The sequence below is a fragment of the Benincasa hispida genome, chromosome 6 (assembly GCF_027475165.1).
Source record: "Benincasa hispida cultivar pf3 chromosome 6, pf3_genome.v1.1, whole genome shotgun sequence".
NCBI classification, from domain to species: domain Eukaryota; kingdom Viridiplantae; phylum Streptophyta; class Magnoliopsida; order Cucurbitales; family Cucurbitaceae; genus Benincasa; species Benincasa hispida.
In genome coordinates, this window is record NC_143483.1 from 16,291,413 (window position 1) to 16,310,045 (window position 18,633).

At 28.5% G+C, this 18,633-nt stretch overlaps 2 protein-coding genes across 6 annotated transcripts; one reads left to right on the forward strand and one right to left on the reverse strand.

Annotated features, from left to right (window-relative positions):
- Window positions 1-8,523: 8,523 nt before the first annotated feature.
- On the forward strand, window positions 8,524-11,635 carry LOC120080370 (WAT1-related protein At2g39510-like). Its single transcript, XM_039035014.2, has 6 exons — window positions 8,524-8,907; window positions 9,136-9,252; window positions 9,859-10,096; window positions 10,669-10,830; window positions 10,938-11,089; window positions 11,203-11,635. The coding sequence occupies exons 1-6, from the start codon at window positions 8,651-8,653 to the stop codon at window positions 11,405-11,407; spliced, it is 1,131 nt and encodes a 376-aa protein (XP_038890942.1). The 5' UTR covers window positions 8,524-8,650; the 3' UTR covers window positions 11,408-11,635.
- LOC120080371 (hexose transporter) lies at window positions 9,991-12,906 on the reverse strand. Of its 5 annotated transcripts, none has more exons than XM_039035018.2 (3): window positions 12,692-12,906; window positions 12,326-12,410; window positions 9,991-10,123 (listed from the first exon to the last, which is right to left on the reverse strand). In XM_039035018.2, exons 1-2 carry the CDS (start codon window positions 12,767-12,769, stop codon window positions 12,327-12,329), a joined length of 162 nt encoding a protein of 53 aa, XP_038890946.2. In that variant the 5' UTR covers window positions 12,770-12,906; the 3' UTR covers window positions 9,991-10,123; window position 12,326. The 5 variants fall into 5 exon arrangements, with proteins under 5 accessions (XP_038890946.2, XP_038890947.2, XP_038890945.2 ...); XM_039035019.2 differs by lacking the exon at window positions 9,991-10,123 and adding an exon at window positions 10,449-10,821; XM_039035017.2 differs by lacking the exon at window positions 9,991-10,123 and adding an exon at window positions 10,449-11,024.
- Window positions 12,907-18,633: the final 5,727 nt, after the last annotated feature.

Sequence of the window (18,633 nt, forward strand, 5' to 3'; positions counted from 1 at the left end):
TTTATATTTTAATTTTAACAATTTTTTGAATTTACTAAAACTTCAATTGTATAAAGATATCCATTAAAGATCCATGTAATGAAATTTAGTATTTTGTATAATACAATAACCTTTTTATTTATTTATACTTTCTTTTCAATTTGATATGGTAAAAAGACTTTAATTTATATCTAACTTTAAAAACAAAACAAAACCGTAATCTAATCTGATTTTTTAAAATATATATTTTTTTTATCTAAATTAATTATTTTTCAAAATTTTATTTTCAATCTTTCTAACATTAGTGACAAGAAAATGTTTTGTTGTTAGGACTAAGAATTAATTGTGCTAGTTGATAAAATATATTATTTAGCATGTTGTCTCTTCTTAAAATTAATTTTACGCCGCGTTTCTTTTTTTAATTATATTTTTTAAGGATAATTTCACTCGATAAATCGTGATAGATTTCTATCACGATCTATCATAATCTATCACTGATTATTTTACTATATTTATAAATATGTTAGTTTTTTTTTATAGAGTGTAACTCAATAATTAAAAATATATATATCATATTTTTATCAATTATTTTAAGAGTTCTCAAATTTTTACCATTTTTTTTCCCAAAATATCTTTAATTGAGCTTTCATTTAATTCAACAACTTTTGTGTACTAGAACATCATCATCTTTTTTTATCATTTTATAAATATCTTTAAACTTTAATGATTTTGGAACCCGATGTGAGGTTTATTTTCATCAACTTTATGTACCCTAAAATTTGAAATGTGCATCAAATTTAGACGAAAGGCAATAACTTTTTTTAAAAAAAAAAAATCCAAAGATTTAAAAAATACGAAGGAAGAGGAGATTGAGTTTGAAATTGCTTCTAAGAGGAAAAGTGCTTTTATTAACTTATTAGTTAAAAATACTTTTCAAAATGTTGGATTCATATGTAAGGATTAAAATATTTATCATATCCATCATCTATAAATCGAATGGTACAACATAGATAAAAAAAAAAAAAAAAAAGTCTATTATTATCTCTGATATCTTTTATTTTTATTATTTTTTTAGAAAAATCTTTGTTATCTTTTAATGCTGATAAAACATAAAAAATAAAATAATCTATTTAATTCAATATGAATATAAATATTGATAACAATGTCATAACTTAGGGTATGTTTGGATTGACGAGAGAAAAAAAATGTTTCTCAAAAAAGTCGTTTTTATTTAAAAACTATTGAAAATACACTTTGAAATTATTTCAAAAGCTAGATTAAGGATTTGCCAAACACTCAAGTTTTCTTTTAAATAGCTTATTTTAAAATTAAACACTTAAAAATTAGACAAAACACACCCTAGTTAGAGTAAAAAACAACTTAATTATTAATTTAAATAATTTTTTATATTTTTTTACTTATAAAAATATATTTTGATATCGATATTTGATTGATATATCCTATAAAATTGAAATCTCGATATCCGTATCGACGTCGATATCTTCATCCTTCTTGATTATATAGTCTAAAGTGATTAGGAGATTTTAAAAATAAAAAGGCTAAAAAATGCTACTCTAAAAAAGTTATCTTTTTAACACAATCTATGAATATGAAAATGAAAATGAAAATAAAAATGAAAATATAAATGAGTGTAATAACAAGCAAGCACACACTTAAAAGAAATGTATGGATCATTATAGGATCCTATATCCTAGATAACTAGCTAGACAATCTAGTCACCCCACTTCAACCTAATTTCTTTTTAAGGTTGTAACATAAATATTATCCAATGAGATTTGATGCTAACATTTTAGTAAAGAATATATATGACAATATTTTAATTAGTTGAGTTATATTCGGATTTACCTTCTAATTTTTTTTATAATTTTTTAGTCAAAAATATCATGCAAATTATTATATTTAGGGGTTTTTTTCTGAGATCTTTTAAAACTTCGACAATTTGTTCATTTATTGAAGTTTATTATTTACATTTGTGATTTTTATCGAAATGGACATAATTCAACTGATATAGTGTTTGTATTAGATAAGAGTTTTGATCTCTCACGTATTTAAAAAAAAGAAAACTTGTGACTTTTATCAATTATAGCATATTTATTTGAAAACCCTAAATTACCCTATGTTTTTGTATGAAATTTCAAATTTTGTTTGGAAGGAATATATAGGATATGATATGTTGGCATGTAATTTTAAAGGGTTTTTTCCTCTTTTCTCTCCTCTTTCTCTATAAAATTTTAAAGGTCCATTTGGTAACCATTTTATTTTTTATTTTTATTTTTTTAAATTAAGTCCGTGGATCCTACTTCCACCTTTAATTTTTTTCATTTGTTATTTATTTTTCACTAATAGTTTAAAAAATCAAACCCTAAAAATGTAGCTTTCGAAAAGTTGTTTTTGTTTTTTAAATTTAGTTAAGAATTCAACCATCGTATTGATGCAAATCATTCTAAGAAATGTGGATGAAATAGACTTAATTTTAAAAAACAAAAATAAAAAATCAAATGGTTACCAAACGGGATAAAAAATTCTCAAAACAAGGCATCAAATTATTGAATATTTTATTCTCACTATATTACTATTTAAAAAATATTCATATAAATACTATAATTTCTTTTTCATTTTCAATAAAAAAAATTGAAAATGATTTAAATAAAACTAAAGTATTAATTAACTTATAAGTATCTATTTGCCTTTAGAAAAAACTTATGAATATCGTAATGCAATTAGTTTATATTCAAGTATTATATCTATATAATGATAAGTTTTATTATTTTGAAGGGTTCTTTAATTTAATTAATTGTGTAACCCATACTTTATATAAATATGTACTAAAATAAGGTAGAATTAAATTAAAATTAAATTTACTTGAGCTAAACGGATGTTTAAATTTTAACTGGGTTGCTTTCTGAGTAAAAAAAATTAACAGGGTTAAATTAATGCATCATTTAAAATTCAATTGTATAATACTAAAAGAACTAAGATTCTTACAAGTAGATACGAAATTTTTGTTATGCAATGAAAATTTCGAATATTCTTTCATTCTAAAATTTATTTTAATATTTATAATGAATATAAAATAAATATTAAAATAAAATAATATTCGACATTTCTATTGCATGACATAAATTTTGTATCTATTTCTAAGAATCTTAGTTCTTTTTAATATCTTACAAATTATTGTATAAATTTGACGTTTTCTTTAAGAAATTTTATTATATTTTGTATATCGGTAGAACTATAGTTCAATCCTGTAAACGGGTAAAGTTTGCATCTAATAAGTCTTAGACATATTTGAAATTTAAAAAACTTTCTTATTTATTAGATACAAGTCTAAATTTTAAAATCAAGCCCTAAACTTTCGAGTGTGCATAGTGGTTCGTAAATTTTTTAAAATGTTGAGTAGGTCAAAGATGCATTAGATACGAATTTAAAAATCGAAGAATCTATGAAACAAAAAATTGAAAATTTTAAAATTTAAGATATGCTCTTTTAAATTTTAAATACTTATTAGACACAAAATTAGAAGTTCATAGATCTGTTATACATTTTTTAAACTTAAGAAAACAAAGTAGATACAAATTGGAAATTAAAGTTGTAAGACTAACTTATTATTAACATCAATACATGTGTGTATACATATTAGGGAGCTTTTTTCTTTTGATCAAAATTAGTTAAGCGTCATATCACAACTAAATTAAATATACTAATTTTTTTACAATTGTAGGGATAGGGGATCTACTCTTCGACCTCTAGAATGATCATGAGAATCAAAATTATTTAAAGTAATTAATCTCATTTTTCTTATGCTTACCAATGGAAGAAAGTAATGAATTTTTGTTTTGGACGTGGCAAGATTTTAGGATTTTTTTTTCATTAATATTGTTATTTTTTAAAACTTATAATTAGAATTATATGGTTGTCTTGAAATTTATTGTTCAAATATTGTAGTTTTATTAGTCAAAGGCGAGATCAATCTTTTTAAAGATCCTCGTCTCTTCAAGAAACGAAGAATGATATATATATATATATATATATATATATAAGTTATGAATATAAAACAAAAAGAAAAATCTTTTTTAAAATCTCAAGAATGCAAAATTATAAGTCTAAATGTAAAGTCTTAAGATTTTAAATAAAAAAAAAATAAGAGAGAAGTGGATCTCGTCTTGGAAGAGACATGAATAGATGAGCTCGAGCTCAAGGTCAAAGTTTCGATTCTCCCACCCCGTACTTTAATTATAATACTTAAAAAAAACGAAGATAATCAATAAAAATATAATATTTTAAAAATAAATTTCGAAAAACTCTATTTCAATTTCAAAAATATAATTATATTAATTTTTTTAAAAAAATCTCAAGATTTTATGTTAAGACTTTTTATGATATAATCTTTTAGATCTCATAATTAAAAAGGAACAAAGCTAGAGAAAGAACTTTAAAATTAATTAACTTTTGTGTATTCGTTTTTATATGATAAGACAACTCAAGGGGGCCCTATTTTGATCTTGGCTGCACCACTCCTTGGGGTGGGGAAGGGGGGAACCTACAAATAATAATAATAATAATAATAATAATAATAATAAACCCTAAAGAAAAATAACTTACAACATATGATTGTTTTCTCATACCATTTTAATTTTTACTATATAGTTTTTATCCTTGTACAAGTAAACGCATTTAAATTCTTTAAAAACTATATATATTTGGCTTGAATTTTAAAAATATCCTAAAAATTAAAAAGTAGATAATAAACAAAACAAAAAGAAGTTCAATGGAGGATGTTGTGTTTGTGTTTATAAATTTAATTTTCAAAATTTAAAAATAAATGGTCAAATAATTATGAAAAAAATATGGTTTTGGTGATTTGGCTCTAGTTTTTATTTAATCTCTGAGCTTGATGTTACACATTTATTTCTTAAGTTTTGAGTTTGATTTCAATTTAGTCTCTAAATTTCAAAATGTTACAATTTTACCCTCATTTGAGTTTTGCTTCAATTTGGTTCTTATGTTTCAAAGTTTATACTTTTAATCTCGATTTTTCATTAAACACTCGTTTTTTGTTTTTAAAGTTTATTTATGTTAATAAATTAAAAATCGTTAAAAGACTTATAATTAATTAATTTTCACTATTTTTATCACTTTGAAAATTAAATTTAAATTTTCAATTCATAATTATATTTAATTAATGAATAGAAATTATTGTCAATGATTGAAAGTGAGTATTGCATGAAAAATTGAGATTAAAAGTCTAAAATCTTCAAACCTAGAACCAAATTAAAACAAAACCCAAATCTCAAGGGTAAAATTGTACATTTTGAAACTAAGTGACTAAATTGAAACAAAATTCAAAACTTAAGGACTAAATGTGTAACATTTTAAAGCTTAGAGACCAAATAAAAACTAGAGTGAAAATTTAGGGACAAAAAATGTATTATTTCCAATAATTATTAAACGAAATCTTAAATTTTAAGTTCTAAATCACTAGATAAATTGTCACACCTATAGAATTGTGATTAGTGACATTTTTCACAAATTTTTCGAATGGAAACCCTATTTTAAATTAAACCCCACGATATTAACAAATTTATAGCAACATAATTTAATTACAACAATTTCAAAAGAATAATCTAAAAAAAATACAATTCTAGCCATTCACAACAACTCCTTGAACAATTAGCTCAATGTATATAAATATTGTAGTTGGTTTATTTTTTATTTTTTATTGTAGTTGGTTTTTTTTTTTTTTTCCCTTATAGAAGATAGATTAAAATATGGAAATATCTGATCATAGAGGAAAATGGGGTTTTGGTGGTTTGTCCAACATGCATCTTTATGGAAAATGAAGAAATAATTGGGAAAATGAGTGCATGTAAAGATCAGCAAATTAAAGATAAAATAATAATAATAATAATAATAATAATAATAAAGTTAGTCAGTAGTGTGTGTGATATAATGGATTTGATTAAAGTGTGTAAAGACACAAGGTTTTTGTAAAGAGCTTTTTCAAGCATTATGCCTTTTTTTTAAAATTTATTTAATAATTTAAATCATCTACTAAAGCAAATCCACACAACCCTAATTTTTCGCTAAATACTTTTTAGTCTCTAAATTTTTAAAAATTGATATTTTTAAACTCCGTTTGATATCTATTTGATTTTTTATTTTTATTTTTGAAAATTAAACCTATTTTATTCACATTTCTTACAATAATTTGTATTGGTTAAATTCTTAGTCAAATTCTAATAACAAAAACAACTTTTTGAAATCTACTTTTTTTAGTACTCAAAATTTAACTTGGAGTATTTTAAAACTTCGATGAAAAGTAAATAACAAAAGAAGAAATTTCAAGATGGAAGTAGTGCTCATAAGTTTAATTTTCAAAAACAAAAACAAAAATCAAAATCGTTACCAAACATGCTTTAATTTTCAAATTCTTAAAAGATAGATTTATGACATTTTAAATTATATATATATATATATAATTTTAAAAACTTATCTCTTATCTCTGTTGATTTTATTAATGAAATAAATGACTTCCAATTTTCAAACTACAATCATATTTGGTCCCTATAAAATTATGACCTTTTATTTATTTATTTATTTTACAAAAGTAGGTTTTAGTAAATTAATTTTATTTAGTTCCAAATATAATAGCTATGTTCCTTTTAATTGTTATCATATTTTAATAGAAAATGTAAGAGGAAGAAGAAGATGAGGGAAAGAAGGAACGAGATGGGAGGAGAGAAGAGAGAATTTTTTTAAATTATTTTTCTAATTTTAAAATTTATACAATTATTTAAAATAATATAAAAAAGTCACTTCATGAACATTTAAAATCTATTTTAAAAAAACGGGAACTGAAAAGTATATTTTTAAAATTCAGGAACCGAGCATACCTATTTTTCAAAATTCCAAGACTTAAAAGGTAGCTTTCTCCCTCCCCTTATACACTATGTTTAAATTTTGATATATAGAGAGAGAAATGAAAACTAACTTGAAGTATACGCAAACAATAAGTCTAGTGACTCTCTCTCTCCTCTATGTGATGATAATAGTTTCAATTTTTATATCCAAAATTATACTTAGGAATAGCACTAAAGGTTTTGTGAAATCATAGATATCGTCTACGTCTTTTATTCTACCCAATCGATTTTTAGGAATAACGATATTTGAATAATATTCATAAGCAAAAATCGAACTTTTTAGAGAAACTTCAATAATTTAAAACATAACCATAGTTTAATTGACATAAAATTTGTACTATCCACTTCAAGATTTGAGATTTGATTTCTTCATGTCAAATATTTTTAAAAAAACAACTTAATTGTATTTATTAGTTGAATAAGTTGAATTCATTCTCAAAATTAAATTAGAAATGTATCAAATAAAAACAAACAATAAATATGAAGGAATATTACATGGACATATTAAACCAACAACTAGACCCAAACAAAGCCCAAAACCACATTAGTATTTAAATTTAATCACCTAAGAACATATTCAAACTCATATCCAAATCAACTAAGAGAGAGCCAATGTTTGCCAAAAGTTAAATATTTGTTGGTCTGACTTTTGGATGATGTGGTATATTGCTTAAAGTTTTTAATTAGTGGAGTTCATTGTTTGTTATAAATTTAATAGAAAACATAGATTAATAAATATTTGCCACATCTAAAGTTAGAAGAGGTCACACTAATGATGTAATTAGATTTATACGACTAAAAGTTGATTAGTGATTTAACATGATATTTAGAGAAGAAAGTTTCGTGTATTCCAAGGCATGTAATTTCTCCAATTAATATCACGTGTTTAATTAGTAGTTGTTTGATTTTGTATTATGATGATTTAACATGATATTAGCCCATGGGATAATGATTTCATTTTTAGTTTATATTTTTTAATTAATATTTACTTACTAAGAAATAATCTTTTTAAAAAAGTATTTAAAAACTACGACCTCTTTTGATAGATTTTAGGTTTTTAATTTTTGAAAATTAAGTTTGTAAATTCTACTTATATCCATGAGTTTTTTTGTTTTGTTATCTATCTTCGAATTGTATTATCAGAATCTAAAATTTGGTTTTAAAAACCAGTTTTTAAAAATTGGGTTTTGTTTTTAGAATTTATCTGAATAATTGAAATGTATTTATTTTAAGAAAAACGGTTGTAAATAAATTGAGAAGAAACCAACATAATTTTTGAAGAAATAGAAAATAAAAACACAATTTTTTTTTCAAATTTTGGTTAAAATTTTGAAATCATGATTAGAAAGTAAATTCCAAAATAAAGAGAGTGAAAATAGTATTTTTAAAAAAATAAAAAAAAAAATGGAATGACTATCAAACAGAACATGTTCCATTTGGGATTTAAAGTTAAAAAATTTAACAAAAGTAGGTAAGAAGAACCAGGTTGATTTTGAGCCACGAATGCACAAATACCTGAAAAAAATTTCCCATGCTTTTCCGTTGTGATGTTGCCCTTACGTATTGATGTGTTTTAGTGGACATGTTTTTGTAAAATCCTCATGGAGAAAATATATATATATATTTAAAAAAAAAAAAAAAATCTCTATAAAAAGGAGCTTCATGAAGCTTGCAAATGGATCTCATTACTTCATACATTATTACACAGAACTGTCTCCGGCACCGGCGGCATGGAGCACCCCGCCGGAATGTTGAGTCAGGCAAAGCCATATATTGCAGTGATTCTTCAGCAGTTCATCACTGCCGGAATGGTGGTCATTTCCAAGTTTGCTCTCAACCAAGGACTCAACCAGCATGTGTTAGTTGTCTACCGATACACCATTGCTACGGTTGTCGTCGCTCCGTTCGCTTTTGTCTTTGAGAGAAAAGTGAGACCGAAGATGACTTGGTCCATTTTTGGGAAGGTTGTGTTGCTGGGACTTTTGGAGTAAGAACACTTAACTATTAATCTCCACCGTCATTATTTCGTCGTCATCATAATTTTTTTTTGGTCCTGGTTCAACTGTTGTAGACGTTGGTAAATGGTGTTTTAACGTATGATATTAGTATACCACATCTGATTTTCAAAATCACAAGTGAGAGTAAACATAACATATGAACAAAATGTTAAATTTACCATAACTTATCAACTTAAATTTTTGGATTTGTGTGACAGGCCTGCACTAGACCAAAACTTGTATTATACGGGCATGAAATACACTACAGCAACCTTTGCATCTGCTATGACTAATATGGTCCCCGGTCTTGTGTTTCTCATGGCTTGGATTGTTCGGTAATTTAGTCCATTGCTTCAATTTTTATTATTACGATTTAAATATTTTAATTGTTACCAAACTAATTATTAGTATGATACTAAGAGTGTATTTGGATTGACTTTCTAAATTTGTAAATACTTAAAAAGTCAATCCAAACAGACCTAAGTTACTAACCAATCATTTTGAATCAGATAAATTATTCTAAATCAGGTAGCATAAAATGAGTACTTTCTTATTCAATGAGTAAATATGTCCATTTTATCAAATTAAAACAGCAAGTTATTTTCAATTCAAATAATAAAATGTACTTTATAATATATCACCTCATCATTTTATTTGTAAGAATGCACTTATGGAATATATATTAAAATTAAAGATACAAATTGTTAAAAGTATATACGAATGACTAAATATGTTGTAGCCAATTAACTTAAGTTTATAAATTTAATTATAGCTTGATATGACATTAAAGCTAAAGTACCATGAATTCAAAACTCCACAATATTATTCTCTTTAATTGATATTGATAGTTCACGTATTGAATTCAACGAAATAAATTAATATCTAAACTCATTCGTGAGCGACAATATTTTGATGCAATCTATTCTTGTCTGTTTGTTTAGGCTCGAGAAGGTCGACGTAAGACAGTTGTCAAGCCAGGCAAAGATATTAGGGACAGTGGTGGCAGTGGGAGGGGCAATGATAATGACTCTAGTAAGAGGACCAATCCTGAATCTGCCATGGACAAATCACAACCTCCATGACCATTCTTCAACTACAGCTAACCAGCAAGATCTTCTCAAGGGTTCTCTCATGATCACTATTGGCTGTATTCTTTGGTCTGTTTTCAATGTTCTTCAGGTAAATCTATATTCCATGATTTTCGATCCGTCAAAACAACATATACTAGTGATGACAATAATTTGGACAAATTCTAGAAATCACCCTTGAATTATGGTGGTAGTTGCATTTACACCTCAAACTTTCAATTTTAAGCCCTTAAACTTGTACAAATGTTAAAATTGGACTCTCAAAACTTATAATAGTTGTAGAAATCTGACCTCCAAATAATAAAAATCAAACTCTCAAACTTGTACAATTGTTACAATTTCTACGACTATGTAAGTTTGAGGACCCAATTTTAATACTTGTATAAATTTGAGGACTCAATTTTTAGAATTGAAAGTTTGAGGGTATAAATTTAAGGACTCAATTTTTGGGTAATTTGCCCTAATTTATAATAACATGTTCTTAAAGGGGGGGAAAAAGTTCTTACAACAATGATCAAATCAAACGAATTGACAAGAAACTAGTTACACACATGGCTTGTTTCTTTCCAAAGAGATAAGAATAACAGTAAACAGAAATATGAAAACAAAATACAAAAGCATTATCAAATTACTCTGCATTTCTTATTTCCTTCAATCTTCCAGGCAATTACAGTAAAAGTATACCCAGCACAACTCTCCTTAACAGCTTTGATATGCTTCACCGGCGCCATACAAGCCTCAGTGATAGCTTTCTCAATGGAAGGGCACAAACCTGCTGCCTGGTCATTACATTTAGATTCAACCCTCTTAGCTCCTCTGTACAGTGTAAGAAATCGTCAATCGAAACATAACCCAGTTTCATAATTTTACCGCTGTTCATACTTTCTTGTTTCTGAGTAGAAACTCACAACTATAGGTGGTGTTTATTGTAGGGAATCATGTCTTCTGGGGTTTCATATACTATCCAAGCAACGGTAATGAAAACGAAAGGGCCAGTTTTCGCAAGTACATTTAGTCCCCTGAGCATGATTATTGTTGCAATCATTAGTTCATTTGCATTATCCGAGATATTATACTTCGGAAGGTAATTAACCTGTCTATTCCACTACCCACAAATGCAGAATTGTGGTGCGAGTAGCCTTAGAGAGAGAGAGAGATTAGAATTTCAATGAACTAAATGACACTAATATTTTGCAGGGTCATTGGAGCAGCAGTAATTATTACAGGTCTTTATTTGGTTCTGTGGGGTAAAATCAAGGATCAGGCTCTATACAAGTTAGATAGTGAGAAGATGGCCCCATCAGATCAGAAACTGACTGCCATAACTGACAAACCTAAGACTTCAGATAAAGAACTAGAAGTTGATCTTGCTAGGATAAAAACCGTGGATGATTCTGTTTGATGTGAGCATCAAGGACCAATCATCAAAACTTTTATACAGCCATATGATGGGGTTAGGAAATGGTCCATGCAGCCAATTCTATCTGCTTATGTTTTATTTGGGTGAAAGGATATCTATTATGCTAGTGTATAAATTAGTCAAATTGTAAGGTAGACCCAGGGTCCAACTATTCTGAAATGGACAACTCCTGATTCTTCATTGATAATATATTTGAGCTAAACCCCAAAAGTGCACTCATATGCCAGCTAATTTCTAACTAGAAGAAGACTCCAATAAGGATACTTTCAGCACAAATTTGTAACTAAAACAAGGACATGAATTTTGTTCTATAGTCAGGGACTGTCTAATGCAGAAATCAGTTGACATTCTGTATTAAACACATAGAGAAAGAGAGAGAAACTCATTGAAGTCTAAATGTTGTACAAAATATCATTGGGAAGACTTGCAAATCAGGTATAAGCAATTCTGGAAGATGCGAACGAAGCCTGGATTTTTCAACGGCTTAAAGAATAATGGACCCAAGTAGCTAAAGTGAGCTTATGATCTGCCAACAGACACAATAATTGACTTGTAGCACCAAATACCAGCAGTTACTACAATTCCTATCATCATTGGGTACACACAAAAATTTAATTGCTAATTTTCTGATAATCCAGACAAGCCAGCATTAAGGATCATTTAACAACCGCCATCAATATCAGGCTGTATGAACATAAAACAGCCTAATTAATAAAGTCAGTGAAGAAAGATAACCAAATATTCTCATTCATAGACCAAAATGACCAGAGGTTATTGCATTTTCAGGAAATCTTTCTTAGTAAGTTTACACATGGCTCCAGCCAAAAAAAATCATTATGAGGAATAAGAAGCCCCTTTAATTGCAATAGAACTTACAGGGCAGTGATATGGAAATTGTACCTCATTTTTCAGTATCATTTTCTTGAATGGGAGTCCCAAACTTCTGCTTGAAAGAATCCTGCTTCTGCAAATACATCATATGCCCCTGTTCCAGAAATTCCCCCACATTCAACATTAAAGTTCAAATCGATCCAAGAATCCAAATCATTTAATGGCATGCTCGGAAGTGAATTAGAAATAGTGATTTTCATACCATCAAAATTGATTTTGAATGATCTAGTTATGTTTGGGTAAATTTAACCATTTCAAAATGACTCCGAAAACATGAATTAAACAAATTTCAGCCTCTTTACAAGAACAGATAGTACGAGGGGAAAAAGAAAAGCGGTAAAGTTGAAAATGAAAACTGAAAACAAGGAATTGCACCTGGAGAGCTGCGGCCCAAGCAATAAGGAAGGAGGCGAACCAGAATTTCTTGTCCTTGAGAAGATTCTTGACTTCCATGTTCTAAGAAGCCCCAACCCTAAACCAACTGAGATTTTGAACTCTCTTCCTCCTAAATTTCTACCAACCAGAGAATTTTGCGCCCAGCTACCTCAAAATTTGAACATCGATTTGTCGGGAGGTTTTATTTAAATATTGTAGATCTGGAAAAATATTAGTGAAATATTATAGTTTGTAAAATATTTAGAGGTTCATGGTAGTTTTAAGATTTCGAGGTGAAAAAAAAAAATCTCAACATAGAGGAAGTCAGGGTTGAAATCTCAACCATTCCATTCACATGTCGAGGGCTCAACACACGACTTATAACCTCAACAAGTTGCTGCGTCCCGTCACTTCAAGCCGCTTCCCCATACCTGTTCATTGCCACCTGCCACATGCCTGCGCCTTAGACTAATTTAAAGCTGTTCAACTACTTCCTCTTCTTGGGTCGAGTTTTGAACACTTGACGTACGCCTATTTAACCCTCACTCATTTTTCACTGCCTTATTTTGCCTCACTCTCGCCTTACTCTCTTCACCCATTTTCATAGCTGTTTACTTCGCTCTCCTTACTCTCTTCTTATTTATTAATTTTCATATTCTATTTTGCATGGATCCTTTGTCTTACACTTAAACTATACAGGTTTATTATTGGAGGAATTTTAAATATAAAAAACTGACCAAAATAATTACAATCTATAGCAAAAAAAAAAAAAAAACCTACAGAAAGTTGCAGCCCAACCAAAGCCCAAAAATGGTGTGAAATACCCAAAAAGTCTCGCCCGATTTTTCCTCTTTAGCTGATTTTCCCCTCCAATATTTCATCTCCTTCTTCAGCTCGACTTTGTTCACTCTTCTTCTTCTTCTTCTTCCATCATGCTGCTTCACATCGACTTGGTTATTTTCCATCATGTTGCTTCACGACGCTTCTTTGATCGAAATTGATTGATCTTCCCCAACATTTTTCTATTTAGGTCCATTTCATGTTACTATTATTTTAGGTTGTTGAAGCTGTAGGAAAAGGAAAACGTACAAAGTTTAGAGCAAATATATGTCCAATGTAATTCTATTAGGTACATCATGAATTCTATCGTCGATCAACAATGATAGAAGTCCATAAAAGTCTGTTAGTGATGGTCTATTAAAAAAGAACATGATTGTAAGCTCCATCTCACTTGGGAAAAGAACTGCTCACTGAGCTCTGATACCACTTGTTCTCCCATATGACTATGATCTTCATGTTCACAATCACAAAACACTCAGATTTAACTGTCAAGAACAATTCAAGAGTCAGAGGAGGTAGTATGTTGAGGCTTGAAATTCTTCTATCGTTTACCAAATGGCAGCTCGATTGTGTAGATGAAGCTCCAAGAACTAAACGATAGTTCAATTATGTAAACGAAGCACTAGACGATCGTGTAGACGACAGTTGACTCGAGCTAGACGATCGTGTAGATGCCAACTGATGAGCTAAACGATCGTATAGACGATTGGACGCGAAGCTAAACGATATATCAAGTATTTACTATCACTGTCTATCAGTGATAGACAATGATAGAGCTCAATCACAGTATATCAAGCACGGTATATCACTAATGATAGAGCTCAATCACTGCTATAGAGAATGATAGAGTTTTATCATTTTGTATCTATGATAGATAGTGATAGAACTATATCACTGTCTATCGCTGATGATAAAACTCTATCACTTTGTATAACTTATAGACAATGATATATGTGTATCATTGTCTATCAGTGGTAGAGAAATGTTCACATCCATACATAGTCCCACCAAAGACTATTTATCTGTGGGGAAGAAGCCATAGATAGACGGTGCTACACGATCGTTTAGCACGCAAGTTTGCGTTGAGTATCCAATACCGCACGATCGTCTAGCAAGCGAGCACCTACGTGGCATGCAATCAACACCACACGATCGTGTAAAAACTCTACACGATCGCGTAGCATTAGCTATACGATCGTTTAATAAATGTTATACGACCATGTAGTAAACTCTACATGATCGCATAACAAAGTTATCCGATCATGTAACTTTTTAAAATTTAAAGAAAGCCTTGAAACGAGAATTCTATCCTGAAACATCCATCAACAATTCATCCACAAACATTTATCACATAAATACAATGCAGATAAAAAAAACTCATGGTTTACTGATAAATATATTTAAATTACTATCAGTGTCTATGAATGTTTAAATATATGTTATATACTTTTGAAGTCTATCAATTCCATAGTTTACCGATAGACATTGATAAGTTTCTATCAGTGTTTATTAACTTTCAACTCAATTACTACAATGTTATAATGCTTCTAGTTTTGATGCCAAAAAATGAATCAACCATGGATAATTCTAATATTGCAACAACTTTTACATAAAAAATGAAATCAATATATAAACTTTAATAACCAAAACTGATATACTATATCAGATGGTAAAAAGAAACACTGATTTTCAAATTGACCATTAGACAAGTTCAGTATCAATATCCATGATCAGTTCATCAAGTATCTTCATTTTCAAAATAGCTGTGATATACACTGATTGAAATATATCAATGGATATCAATACAATGGTATATCAGTGTGTATAAATGATAGACACTGATAGAAATCTATCAGTGTCTATCAGTATATACCAGTGTTTGTATAAATGGGTATATCACATATTTCAATCTAGAAAAGAAATATAAACAAAGAAATATTGTTAGTGATGGTAAGCTCAATGATAGAATTCATGTTATCATGAATTTTATCATTGATAGACAATGATAGAAGTCAATAAATATTTGTTAGTGATGGTTTATTAAAAAAAAAAACATGATTGTAAACTACACCTCACTTAGGGAAAGAACTGCTCACTGAGCTCTGATACCACTTTTGTCCTTGACGACTATGATCTTCATGTTCACAATTACAAAACACTCAGATTTAACGGTCAATAACAATTCAAGAATCAAGAGAGGTAGTACGTTGAGGCTTGGAATTCTTCTGTTGTTTACCAAATGGCAGCTCGATCATGTATACAAAGCTCCAAGAACTAAACGATAGTTCAATTATGTAAACGATTGGATGAAACTAGATGACCGTGTAGACGACAGTTGATGAGCTAAACGATCGTATAGACGATTGGACGCAGAGCTAAACGATCGCGTACACGATAGGATAGGAACTACACGATCGTGTAAACAATACTTTAGTAAATTCTAAACGATCATAGTGTCCAATGTTTCAATACAATCTGTAGGAAAAAAACCTAAGGAAAGTTGCAGCCCAACCAAAGTCCAACTTTTACATAAAAAATGAAATGAAACGGGATTTTCCCTCAAACATTTCATCTTCTTTTTCAGCCCAACTTCATTCACTGTTCTTCTTTTTTTTCTTCTTCTTCTTCCATCACGCTACTTCACGTCGACTTGGTTATTTTCCATCACGCTGCTTCACGATGCTTCTTTAATCGAAGTTGATTGATCTTCTCTAACATTTTTCTATTTAGGTCCTTTTCTTCAATCGACTTCGTTCATTGATTTTTTCCCCTCTATTTACGTCCCTTTTTCGTCCGCTATCTTGGTCCTCTTCTTTTTCTTCTTCCTAATCCTTCTACTGCTTCTTCTACCATTATATCAACAAAAAAGGTATAACATTTTTCTTTTCGTGATTATAGTTATTAAGTGTGATTTTCTTTACTGCTAATATTTATTAACCCTAAATTTTGTGTATAGATGGTAAGCAACATCAAAAGGAAGACTGTTAAAGAAGAAGGATCATCAAATAAACAAAAGAAGACAAAAACTCAAAAGGGAAAAAAAGGAAAACTAAAACTAAAGGTATAAACAAACTATGATAGACATTGATAGGGGTATATCACTGTCTATCAGTGATATGAACATTTTCTATTTATTTTATATTATCTATCATTCATACCATGTTTAGTTGGGGCCACTTACAGTTGATTTTCTGATATTTCTTTTATAGATAGATAGTGTTTTTATCATTCATAGACTACTTACAACTGTCATGTTGATACTTGTATGTTTATGATAATAGTGAGTGATAGTTTATGATAGAATATAGACATATATCACTTGTTTATTGTTGATACTTGTATGATTAAACAGATGGAACAAGAACATGAATATCAAATAATAATGCAAGACCAGAACAAGCATTTAAAGATAATAATATGCATCTCATTAGATTTAATACGAATTATTAAAAATCAATTAGATGATAGGAATTTAAATACTTCTAGAAATGGTCCTTTCGAACACTTTCTAGATATAAAAAATGAGAAAATGCCCACAAGATTCATAAACTACCTTCTAAGAAGACAATGCCTCACAAATAACCCAAATGTCTTGGCTTTTAACTTTAATGGGCATATATCAGAGTTTGGATTGAAAGAATTTTTTTTAATCATAGGTTTAAGCGGTACTCAACTACCATCAATAAATTTAGAAGAAAAAGAACAAATTTCTAAACTTAGAAAAATAGTCTTTAAGAATGATGATTCAATTGATAGAAAAGACATTGAGAGAAGCTTTAAGTTCCTATATGATTCTGAAAGTGATAGTGTTTGGTTAAGTTGACAAACCTCCTTCTTTTAGAGTTCTTTTTAATCCCAAGACAACATCACAATATTGTTAATTGGAAACATGTTGACATATTGGACAATGAAAAAGAATTTAAAACCTATCCTTGGGGACGATTTTCATATAATTTGACATATCATTTTTTCAAAAAGACTTATTCTACTGAAAAGGATTTTGTATGCCTTCAAGGTTTCCCTTTAGCACTAGTTTATTGGGCATTTGAAATAATACCAAAACTTTCAACAATAGATATTGGATTTGGAAGAAAAATTTGCAATCAAAGTCCAAAAATAATATCATGGGAGGGCTTGCAACCTGATCATTGGAGAAATCTTGAAGAGAATATCTTTCAAAGAAATGATGTAAGTATTTTCTATAATTTCATAGCCTTGTTTTTATTACTTACAATGGTTTCAAACAAAAAACAGATAATAGTCTATCACTGATAGACAGTTATAGACCTCTATCATTGTCTATCAGCAAAAACAGTGATAGATGTATATCATAAAAAAAACTTGTTAGTGTTTTCCTATTTTTGATCTAATGATTTAACATGTGTTTAAACTTGTAGTTTTGTGTAATTCCACTAGTTTCAACAGAAGAAGAATCACAATCAACCACTATCAAATATTTGATAGATTTGGAAGAAAAAGAGAAGGAAAAAATAGAAAGAGAAAGAAAAAAAGAAGAAGAAATAAATGAAGGAAGAGATTTAATTGGAGGAAAAAAGGAGCATAGGAAAAATATAATGGAGGAAATAGAAGAACTGAAAAATGGCCAACAAAGGACAGAAAAAGAGAAGAAAAGTTTGAAACAAGGCCAAGAAGAGATCATCAGAATGTTAATAACCATCATAGAAAGATTTCCAATTGAAAAGATTTCACAAGAAGAACAAGAAAAAGAGGTTGAGGAGACCATAAAGAAAAACAAAGCTCCTTCTTGTAGCTTACAAATTCTTGAAAGAAATTATGAAATTGACAAAATGGTGAATTATGCTGCAAATTATGTAGCTTAGGTAAGTCTTTTGCAATGTGTTATTTTATTTTTAAATGTAAACATACATTTACTAACTAAACTAAAATTATTTTTTCTTGTAGATTAAAATTGGGAAGGAAAGGTTTGTATACAAGTTTTTGTACTGATAGACAGTGACATATCACTACCTATCAACAAATTTTTCTTCCATTTGTTTTGTGTCTTTTATTATAGGAATATCATTTTTTTCATTATCTTTGTATTTGATATATGTTTTTTCTTTTAGGAATCTTATACACAA